This window comes from Zalophus californianus, chromosome 16 (genome assembly GCF_009762305.2).
Source record: "Zalophus californianus isolate mZalCal1 chromosome 16, mZalCal1.pri.v2, whole genome shotgun sequence".
Taxonomy (NCBI): Eukaryota; Metazoa; Chordata; class Mammalia; order Carnivora; family Otariidae; genus Zalophus; species Zalophus californianus.
This window is the reverse complement of record NC_045610.1, coordinates 56,415,302-56,426,865: the sequence shown is the minus strand read 5'-3', so window position 1 is coordinate 56,426,865 and position 11,564 is coordinate 56,415,302. Positions and strand designations below refer to the sequence as shown.

Genomic DNA, 11,564 nt, shown 5'->3' with positions numbered 1-11,564 from the left:
ACTTGGAGTGACAGCTCTGTCCCTGGGAACAAATGTCACGAAGCCTGAATGTAATCGATCAAACAAACAGGGTTTATGGCAGCAGGAGAGAGCTGTTGAACCCTGCCTGGTAGCTAATTAATGAGCTCATTAGGAGACAGAGTACGTGGGGAGGGAGGGCCAGGGCTGCCTTCGGGGCTGCAAGCTTCTGGGATGTCCTGGGCTGAGCTCTGACCAAGTGCCCTCCCACAGAAGGAGGCAGACCCCTGAGGCCGGCCGGGCTGGTGGCAGCACCCCTCCTCGACTCAGGCTTCCCGGGGTGTACCCTGGGCTGTACTGATTGTGGTGGTGAGCAGGGGCAGGCACGTCCCAGGCATGGGCATCAGAAGCTCAGTGTCCAGGCCCTGCCCTTGGTCTTGGGTTGCAGACGCTGCCCCCCACCTCAGTGAGGATCTGGGGAGGGGGGAGGCTATGGGGAACCCAGTCTGGTCTAGGCGCCCCTGCTCAGAGGCTCTGGGCTACCTTCTCCCCAGCCTTGGCATTTTGGAGTTCTGCTGGGGGTTGGTCTTTGGGCAGCCTCAGGCTTCCAAGTAGACCTCCACCAGCCCCCCCACGGAGTGCATGCGGTAGAAAACCCCCAGAGGCAGGCCGAAGTTGACGATGGTGAACCACGTCTGGTAGCCATAGAAGTCCTGTTCCAGCCCGTTCTCAAACTCCGGGTGTATGCCAAATGCGGGCATCATCCACAGCTGGGGAGGAGAGGAGGGGAGTGAGTGGGGGAGAGGGCTCTCCGTGCCCCGGGGGACTCCTCTCGGAGGGGGGGGCAGACCCTCACCCTAATATCCCCTCAGCCCTGGGCTTTCAAAGCCAGCTGCCCCCACCCCCCCCCAGCTACATCCCCCCCCCATATCACAGCCACCTCACCAGCTTGCCAGCCTGAACTCCAGGTGGACCATGAGGCTCTACTGCCACCACCCATGGCCCAGCCTGCTCTATCAAGCTGGGCTCCCCTCTGCCCTGACCTCAACCACCTTCTTGACTCTCTCTGCTCCCTCCGCCGGGCCCTGTCTTCTGTCCAAATTCTGCCGCTTTCTCAAGACCCAGGCTCAACCTTCATGAGACCTTCCTTGGCCCCTTGGGCCCGCACTGCCTTTTCTGAGCTCCTACTGCACTTTCGGGCCAGGTTATGGCATGTGGTCTGCCTGTGGCGGGGGCTTCACCACTTGAGGTGTTTCCAGTGCGACGCACCTGGGTTGTGGTGTTCAAACACGCCCTCAGACCGCCCTAGTTGTCCTGGCACTGCCGCTGACGGGCTGTGGGACCACCTAAGCCTCAGTTTCCCCATCTGCCAAACAGAGGCAGTGATGGCACCTAACGGGCACTGCTGCACGGGGTTAGCGTGCCGAATCAGTGAGCTGCTGAGGGACAGCATGGAGAGGCGGACGTGTGACCTCAGCTGCCACACACCTAGCAGTCATCGTCAACTCCTCCCGCTAGAGAGTTTTTAGAAAACCAGGCACTTAACGATCTCTTCCTTCGGCCAAATTCAGTGGATGATCAATTATTTGGTGTCCCCGGTGTCTCTCCAACTAGAGAGTGAACTTGCTGAGGGTGGAAGTCTTACATGTTTGGCACATTCACTCACGCCAGGCACCTTGCAGGATGCTGGGGGGACACTGCTCTCAAGCAGCATGGGGCTAGTTGGAAAGAGGCAGTTGTCCTTGACAATACAAGGGACAGGTCATTTGCCCTTGGGATGGTCAACGGTCCACGAATGCGCCTGGCCAGCCCCGCCCCCCCGCCCCGCCCCGCCCCCAGCTCCTCTCCACTCACCGTGATGTTGCAGAGGATGAGGAAGAGCGAGATCTCCTTGAGTGCCCGCCTCTTCCAGTTGAGGTGGCTGTAGGAGTGGATGTAGGCCAGCGAGGCCCGCCGCAGGTCCTGGCCCAGCTCCAGCAGGGAGCCCCGGCGGGGTGGCTCAGCCTCCGGCTTCCCCGCCAGGCCCTCGGGCGCCGTCTCCCAGAGCGGACGCCGGTGCAGGCCCTCGATGATGAAGAGGTTCTGAACGATGTGCTGCAGGATAAGCAGCAGCGAGTAGGCCAGGATGAGGCGGTCGAGCAGCTCATGGGGGCGAGTGGCCACTATGGCCACGATGGAAAAGTAGGCGATGCCCATCTGGCCCAGCGCGGCGCCCATCAGCAGCACCACGTCCAGGCTGCGGGTGGGGTTCTTGAGCGTGTCCAGCTCTCGTTCCTCCAGCCCGTGGATGGCCGTGCCCGCCAGGCCTGCCAGGCTCATGGTGGGCAGCACGGCTATGTAGAAGGCATAGTAGAGGGTGAAGTACTGGCGTGCAATGGTCGGGCCACTGGCTTCGATCTGGAAGAGCACGAAGACGCACACGCCTGCCACCAGTACCAGCAGGCCCAGCAGTGGCCCAAAGATGGCCCCGTGCAGGTGGAAGGGAGGGGTGTCAGGGTGGGCGCCTGTGTGGGGTGCCAGGCGGCGGCCCACGTTCTTCCACATGACAAAGAGCACAGCGCAGCAGATGAGGCAGTACTCGGTGCTGAAGGGGTAGAGCATCAGGTAGCCCTTCTGGAAGACCTCGCACACCGTGGCATTGAGACAGAGGCAGGTGTTGGTGTCATTGCCTGGCAGGGGCAGGGCGGGAAGGGATCGTCACTCAGGTGGGCCTTGCTCGGAGGAAACCAGCTGCACAAATCAGTCCCATACCCCTGGAGTATGCCAGAGGTGGAAAGGACCCAGCCGCCCATTTTTCCAGACATGGAAACTGAGGCCCAGAGACAGAAAATCAGAAATCACAGGATGGTCATTTCTTTGCAAAAGGATTCCAGGCTTCAGGCATCAAGCCTTCCTAAAGCATTCAACACATGGTGTCTCTTTGAGGCCGAATGTCACCTCTACGGATCACTGGTCAGGCACAAGGGAGAATCTACAACTTTATAACCTGAATGCACAGCAGCATGCACTGTGGGGTAATCAGGCATCTAGCCTCGCCATCAGGTGCCTTGCAAAGAACGCAGCATCACCTGTGGAACGCTGGTGCCCAGAGTGTTTAACCTGAATCAAGACTTTGGTCCGTACTTGCAGTTTGCAGGCAAAGCAGGGAAGAGGAGCACAAGTCAAATGCCACCACTAGGCAGCCGTCTGACAAACCTCAATGCCGTTAGGAAAACAGAGACTTAAGGGATAGAACAACCGAACGTATTGCGTGTTTGAACACACCATCGTAGAAGACATTTCATACGCTGGTTGGAGAAAGTTGAATATAGATCGTTGGAGAAGATGGGGATGATGTTGAGGAGTTCTGTTAGAAATTATAAGAGCATTGTGGTAGTGTAAGGAAATATTTTAAAGGGATATGCACTAAAATGTTTTGAGATGAAATGCTGTGATCTCCGTAATGTAATTCAGCAAAAAATTGAAATAAATATGGCAAAATGTTAATAATTATTACATCTAGGTGATAGGTATATCCCATTCTTTTACTCATCTGTATGTTCAAATTTTTTTTAATAATAAAAGAATCATGGCGTCACTTGCCAAAAAAATTCTCTTTGCACGGCTCTTCTGAAAAATGTATCTGAGTGTAAAGAATGTCCACAGTACACAGGCGGGTCATGACTTTGGCATGTGGGTGTGTAAATGCATGAATGTGCTGGGAAAGCTTGGCTGTACACAGGTCAGGATGGTGATGCCACCTGGGGGGGGTGCTTTATACGTGCAGGTATGGCTGTGTCCCACATGTAGGTTTATGAGATACAGCCTCTAAGGGCAGAATGGACAGGTAGGGGATTGGGCACATGGAACTCTCTGAGTTCTTTCTGCCCTGAAATCTTCTGTCCCTCCTGATATGTCCAGGTATCTGCAATTGTGTTCAGAAGACAATCCTTTCAGTCCTGAAACCTTTTTAGTTTCTTGCAAGTAAAATGCAAATACTAGGGGTGGGGTGCACAGCTGGACTTACCCGTGAATAGCTCAGCCAGGATTAGTGGCTATTTTGCTGTCAGCGAGGCGGATGCCTGGAGCAGGGCTGTAGGGTGCTAGCACCCGATGGGACAGGCACAGAATGAGGGCAGGATGTCTACCAGTGTTTAGTTGTCATCTGGCCTCCAGAGTTTGCTCCCGCTTTGGGAGGGAGTGTAGCGTGTGTGTGCGCGTGTACGTGTGTGTGTGTGTGTGTGTGTGTGTGTGTGTGTGTGTGTGTGTGCGTGCATTTGGGGCTGGGGGATCATGTCTCCTCCGTACCTGAGAAGTTTTCCATGAGGGTGTTGAGCTCAGCCTCGATCTCGCGGTGCATGGAGTCGTTGGTGACAGCCAGAACCCACAGCAGCAGGTCTGTGGCCAGGGTCAGCATTAGGCCACACCTGGAGGAGGTGCCACACTCTCTGCCCACACAGCCTGGCCGGGTCCCCAGGTGCCCCGCCCTCATCACCACTGCCTTTGGGGTGAGCACGCTTTCCCAAAGCCAGATCCCATCTGGCATGAGGACTACAGGGGAGGCAGCCCTAGGAGCCACCTGGGACCCCTTCCCAGACTAACCCGTGACCCCAGGGACATCATGTCCAAAGAAGTTGTGGGAACAGGCACTAGTGGGGGACAGGGAGCTCCAGGAGTTGGAGGGAGAGAAGGTGCCCCATCTTACCTAGTGAAATTGGTCTGGACCTGAACACAGTCCTTACAGTGTTTCCAGAGCACCCAGGTCTGAAAGAGATGGGGCCTTGAGCCCAGGGGCTGGGGGTAGTGGTGGTGGAACTGTGGGATGTGTGCCCCAATTGCGTGTGTGTGTTTACAACAGAAGTGACAGTGAGGAAGTCTGGATTGGAATCCTGGCTCTGCTATTTCCTTGCCGGGTCATCTTGGGCCAGTGGCAGAATACTTCAGAGCCTCAGTCTCCTTGGCTCTAAAATGAAGCTAAAATGCCTACCCCTCAGGGGGATGCCCACTTACCGGGGGGATGGAAATGATGATGCAAAGAAACGCCTAGCACAACGCTCAGGAGTGCGAGCAGTAGTAGTCAGTACCCCTTACTGAGAGGAGCTCTGTGTAACTGGGGTGGGGGTTGGAGGGTGTAGATTTAGTTATATGCAGGTATGCGCGGGCAGATGTATTTATAGGTGTCTGCATTTCAGTGACACGTTGGGTGTGCTGATGCAGGTACATGTAGGTGTGCGTGGATGTGGGCACGTGGAGGCAGACATTAGTGGGGAGCTGTGGTATGTGTGTACCCCCCCAGGCCCTGTATGCAAAGGTAGGGTGGGTGTGCATGAGGCATGGGGATGGGAGCCGTCTGTCACCTGGACGCCGATGAAGATCATCTCGATGACAGGGAAGATGAGTTCCAGCTGTGACTTGCAATGGATGTGGCTCACGTCATAGCCCACCCGGAAGATGTTGAGGCAGATGGTGCAGCTGCCGAAGAGCACCAGGGAGCCTGGCCGGGCCAGGTGGCCGTTGGCACCTCCCCTAGACCTGGCTCTCCCTCCCCACCCCTCTCCATCCACCCAGTGGCCCAACACTCACCCCGCACCCAGATGGGTCCCGCGTGAGGGTCATGGTAGAGCACAGCGTGTGGGTGGCGGGTGGTGCGGGCAGCAAAGTAGAGGAGCCAGAGGAGGGACAGGGCCTTCAGGGCGGCCAGCAAGATCCACACATCGCCCAGCGTGACGGCCACGTTGTTGAAGATCATGCTGCAGATGAATGCTCCACCCAGGAACACCACATTGAGGGCCAGGAGCCCCGAGAAGAGCTGCCCTGCCTTCTGGGCCTGCCTGTCCCTCCGCAGCAGCAGGGAGAAGTGCCGCACCAGCCAGGACTTCTGGCGGGGCGAGGCGGGAGCTCCTATTTTCTCGGCCCCCGCGTCCACTTGGCTCCCCTCAGCCGGGGCTGCTCCAGTCTCCTGTGCTTCTGGGGAGGCCATGGATGGAGCCTGAGAAGGGGCTGGGGAGAGAGGGTCCTGGTGGGCTGCCAGGCTGCCTTCAGTTAGGGAACTGCTGTGTGACCTAGGGCAAGCTATGCAACCTCCCCGGTCGGATGTTGGAAATAACAGCAACTGCCCTATCTACTTTACAGGACCTGAGGAGGTTCAAACAGACCAGGGGATATGGAAATTCTCTGTGCTCCAAATAAACATCAGGATTATTTTGATTGGCTGGAGGAATACCTCCCTCCCAACCCCCTGCAGGGCTATCCCACTTTCTGCCTCAGTGCCTGATCTTGAGATGGAAAATAACATCTGTCAAGGGAGCCAAGGGCATTTGCATCATGTCTGGATGCTGGACGTTTTCCAGGGTTGTGACTTTTCACCACGAGAAGGCAGCTCGTGTCCTGCTGACGTCTGGGAGGAATTTCCCTCCTGAAGGCAGGGAGAGCAAGTAGATGTCCTCCCTTGTTCTGACTACGGTTAGTTGGGTAATGGTTGCCTAGCACACTGTGTTGAGCAGGATCCTGAGGCTGAATGTGGGCTTGGTGGGAAAGAATGTTGTCATTGAAATAATACCCCATTATGGGTATATATGGGCATATATAAAATTACCTATATAAAAGGTCTAAAAGACACCCACCAGGTTCACAACAGGAGTTTCTTCTGGGAAAGGGAGGAGGGTACTAGGGTTGGGAGTGGTTTAATGCTCTAGTTTTTAAAAGCACATTGTTCATGTGATTCAAATTAATTTTAAAGCACATTACAGTTTAGGAGGGAAAGTTCTGGGATTGACTTGCAATGTTTGCTGTGAACAAGGAACAGGTTGGGATCAGCATGCATGCTATGCCCCAGACTTAGACAGAACTGACTTCTATATGCACTATCTCCCCAACCCTGAATCCCGGATGACCTGTGAATGCCAAGCACAACATGGGGAACACCATCCTTGCCTTTTTCTCTTTCCCTCAATGTCTCCTGCTACTTCCTCACCTTCCTCAAGCTTTCACTCAGGCCAACTCTTCGTCACGTCTCTCCTGGGCCCAGATATTTGGTCACCCCATACCTGCAGCTCAGGGCCCCAGCCTGGAGTCCAACATGCTCCCCTGTGGGCCCTTCGGGTACCCATTCCTTGTGGGACTGAAGCCACAGTAGAGAGTGGGGATGCCCTGGGCTTCTCCTCAGCTGACCTGGGAGACTCTCTCACCATCCCCAGCCACCTCTGGTGCTTTCCCTTGGGGCTGCCACTGCCCTTACATGCTTGGTGCTCTGGGCCCAGGGTTCCAAGTGTTCTCTGTCCCCATCCTCCAGGCTGTAGGAGGCCTGCACTATCTCAGCGAGTGGCGTCTTCATCCCCACCTCTCCCAGCAGGTAGCTGGGCACACTCCTTGTCTCTCCCCTCAACCCTCCATCTCTCGGGTCCACACCTGTCCATTCTAGTCCACAGTCTCCCTCAGATTTTTCTTGACCTCAACCTCTACCCTAGTCCAGGGCCCCCTCCTCTCTCTCCTGGACTGTCTCCTTATCCACTGTGACTCTCCCCATCCACTATGACTCTCTCCTACTTCGAGCCCAACAAAGGCAACCAATTGCTGGGACTTATTTCAATAAGTCACTCAGAGAAAGACAAATACCACAATTTCACTCATATATGGAATTTAAGGAACAAATGAACAAAGAAAAAAGGAGACACGAGAAATCAGACTCTTAAACATAGAGAACAAACTGGTGGTTACAGAGGGGAGGTGGGTGGGAGGTGGGTGAAGTACATGTTGGGGATTAAGAGCACACTTATCGTGATGAGTACTGACGAATGTATAGAATTGTTGAATCACTATAGGGTACACCTGAAACTAATATAACAATGTATGTTAATTATACTTGGGTTAAAATAATAAATCAAAAAAAGGCAAACAATTGCCCTCAGTATAAAGTCCAAACTACCTCGCATGGCCTGCTCAACCTTTCAAAACGAAACCAGGCAGTGCATGTTTAACCCGGGCTTGGAGGCTAGCTTCTGTTGCTTCCTGGTCTGCCCTTGGCTTACCTCTCTAGCATGGTCCTCAGACCCCACTCCCTGCTGTGGGCTGTGTCATCTTGCTGCAGCTCCCAGGGTGTGCTGGCTTTTTCTCACCTCCCTATCCACCCACATGCCATCCTTTGCCCATAATGCCCACCCCATTGCCCTTTGGCTGATTGCATCTTAAAGCAGAACTCCACCTCCTCTAAGCAGCCTTTCCTGAACTCCATGCCAAGGCTGCACGAGGTATCCCCGCTGCACCCCATGCTTGTTGCTGGAGCATCACCTATCATGCTCGATCCGTTTTAACTCACTGTGCTTTGTTCTGTCTTTGCCTGTGGACTTGGAGCTTCAGAAGCTTTAGCCTTTTCCTCTCTGTAACTTCCAAAAGATCCTTACCACATTTGGCTTTAAAGTACAGCCTCTCCAGCCCCCACACTCCCATGTGAACTTGCTCAGTATTTATACCTTCTTTGGTTCTCTTATGGCAAATAGAATAAGAAAACTCAGTCCTCTCTTTAAGATTCTACAAGTGATTTTGTCCCCCTTTCCCAGTCCTCTCTGTCATCTTTGCTCCAGTTTTCCCCCCTCCCTGTCCGACCCTTCTGTCAAACTCGGGCACCTGCCCCCATGTTGATCCAGGCCTAGCCAGAGGGCTCCAGGGCTCCGCATTTCTTGTGTGGCTTCCTGCCTCCCCCCTTCACTCCTGGAGCCTGCTCTTCCCTGTCTTACCTGCTACCCTCCACCAATGACTCTTGCCCATCCTCACAATCTACCTTAAGCACCTCGCCTGGGAAGCATTCTCTCCCTGCCCAAGCATCTATTGAAAGTGGGTGTGCTGTGGGCATGGCTGGCTCCCCTCAAAGCCAGGAACTCCTCCAGGGTGGAGACCAGGTCCTGCTTAACTCGAACTCTCCAAACCTAGCACAGGCAAGACACTCTCGCTGACTGATTCTGCCATTTTCTGGGGGAGATTTCAGCACCCGAGGCGTGGACAGAGACCCTTCCCTTTACGTGCTTTCCATTCTGGCCCAGCCCAGGGGACTTTAGAGATGATCTTTGGTTTTCCTCCCAGGCTCCCCCACCTAAACTGAGCAAGCATAAGCCTCATAGGGACACCTCCCTGCTCCTTTTTTCCCAACTCTAACTGCTCCTTTTCGGCCTTCCCCAGAATCTCCCTCGTCTTCCCAGGGCAGTATAACCTAATAATTAAGAGCCCAGATTCTGGGGGCTCTTGGGTGGCTCAGCCTGTTAAGTGTCTGCTTTTGGTTCAGGTCACGATCCCAGAATCCTGGGATTGAGCTCCAGGTCGGGCTGCCTGCTCTGCAGGGAGTCTTCTTCTCCCTTTCCCTCTGCCCCTCCACCCCCCACCACAGCTTGTGTGCTCTCTTTCTGCTTTCTCTCTCTATCAAATAAATAAATAAATAAAATAATCTTTAAAAAAAAAAAAGAGCCCAGATTCTGGCACTTACTACCTCTGTGATCTTGGATAAGCTACTTAGACTCTCTGTGCCTCAGTTTCCCATGATGTAAAATGGATATACAACCATGGAATAGTACCTGGTACATAGAAGATGCTCAGTAAAGATTTCTTGAGTGAACACACGAAGGACTTAATGCATAATACCTACCTCATAGGGGTTTCGTAAAAATTAAATGATTTAAAGCATGTAAATGCACATAGAGCCTGTTAGCTACTTGTGCATTTCCTTCCAGTTCGGCCGAGGTCCTGGAGAGGCTGGAAGGGTCAGGATTACTGGTGAATCTCAGGGCGGTTTTTGCTTGGGCTGCAAGCCTAGAGGGGACACTGGAGGACAAAATTCCGGGTCCTCTCTCTCCAGGGTCCTCGCCCTATCTTCCCTATCCTCCCCACCCCCAATCCGACCCTCCAACGGTCGCTAGAGGGAGCCCTGAAAGTGGCGAATTCGGCCGCGGGGAGGGTTACAGGGTGGGGCACGTAGGGGTCTTGGGGAAGAGGGGCAGGGCACCTAGGACTGACAAGGAAGAATCCGCAGCCCTCTGGCCCTTCCATCGGCGCGACGCCAGTCCAAGGGAGGGCAGGAACGCCAAACTAGTTTGTGGGTCGCGATGAGAGACAGGTGCTGAAAGCGGCGCAGCCGTCGGGGCGCGGCGCCTGGCTAGGAGCGCAGGGCCAGCTCCGGAGGAGGCTGCTGAGCGGGGGCTGGGAGATTGGGGATTTCTCTAGGAGCCACTCGAGGGGCCGCGGGGCCTGGGGCAGCCGCTACACATATGCCTCAGACTGGAAGTCCAAGCAGTCCCAATCCCACACCCCTTTACCCAGCTGTCCGTGTTTTTATTTCTTTCTGGCCTCGGCATCCACCTTTGCCTGTATGAGCCCAGACCGGCTGGGATGGGGCATGCCCTGCTGACTTTTGTGAGCTCCATCCGCGGAAAGGAGGTGCCCCGTGGGGCTAGAGTTGGAGTAGGGGGCAGAGAGGGGCCGGTTCTCCGGTCTCCAGGTGTTGGTCTCCGCCAAGTCATCCCGCCCTCCCTCCCCTCTCCCTGCAGCCCCTTGTCTTTGAACCCAGTTTTGGGGGCGAAGTGGGTGTGCCCGCCGGGAATATCCCGCCAGCAGTCCAGGGTTGCTCCTTGTGCCCAGACGGGCCACCAGGAGCCTTCCTTACCTGAGGCCTGGGCGGGTATCGCGGCCGGCTGACCACCGACTGCCAGCGCAGCGCCGATCGTCAGTCCAGGTGAGGCCCCTGCACCCGCCCGGATACCCCCGACGCCCTTTCCTCGCGGGACTGCGCAGCCGCTGCTCGGGTTCCTCGGCCTATCGATTTTTCTGTTGACTCTGGGGATCTCATTAATCCTTCGTTAATTACCCGGCCAGGGGCTCCAGCCCGGACCGTGCAGCCAATAGCGAGGCGGCTAGGCGGGAGGCGGTGCAGGCTTGCAGCCTCAGGGTCAGAGGGCCCGCGACCGCCCGCCTCCCTGGTGGGGAGGGGTGCAACGTCCTTAAGCCGCAGCGAAGGGGTTCAGGCCACACTCTCCTTTGGTGGCCAAGCAGGGAACAGACTGGACACCCTCCCCGCCCAGCTCTGGTGTCTTCTTTTCTCGTACCCCACCCAGCACCCGGGAGAGGCGCGGTCTTGCAGCAACCTCGCCACTCCACTCTCTCTCCCTAAATCGAACGTGAACTTGGGGCTGAAGAGACCTCGTTCTGACGGGACAGGAGGCGGGTAGGGAGGGAAGTCGCCCCCTCTGGCCCTCTTCACTCTTCGCACAGCCTCTGAGACCTGCCCCCCCCCCCCATTCTGCTGGCAGGGTCCAGGTGCGTCTTCCTCTCAAGTCCCCAGTGCTCCAGGTGCTGCTCCTCCCACCTCTCCCACCCCAGCCCCCACCCCGACCCCCACTCTAGCCTGTCTCCCCTTCACCTGACTGTGGCTGGCCACGGATGCTTCCTCCTCTTCTAGTTGGCAGGGCCTCCTCTTGAATCTCTGCTTGGCTTTCTCAGGTTCTCTCCCTGCTAAATCCTTCTCATGCCTTTCCTGGATTAGAAGCCCCAGGGCTTTGCCTCGGGGACCCCCAGGGAGTGGGGGTGGTGGGTAAGAGGAGGCCCCCTGAAGTAAGGTTCGGTGCCCCCCAATACCTCTTAAACTAGAA

General features: G+C 55.6%; 1 protein-coding gene across 1 annotated transcript; it reads right to left on the bottom strand.

Annotated features, from left to right (window-relative positions):
* Positions 1-65: 65 nt before the first annotated feature.
* On the bottom strand, positions 66-11,154 carry OTOP3 (otopetrin 3). Its single transcript, XM_027626329.2, has 7 exons — positions 10,583-11,154; positions 5,521-5,937; positions 5,295-5,431; positions 4,643-4,701; positions 4,246-4,364; positions 1,813-2,627; positions 66-728 (listed from the first exon to the last, which is right to left on the bottom strand). Exons 2-7 carry the CDS (start codon positions 5,915-5,917, stop codon positions 558-560), a joined length of 1,698 nt encoding a protein of 565 aa, XP_027482130.1. The 5' UTR covers positions 5,918-5,937; positions 10,583-11,154; the 3' UTR covers positions 66-557.
* Positions 11,155-11,564: the final 410 nt, after the last annotated feature.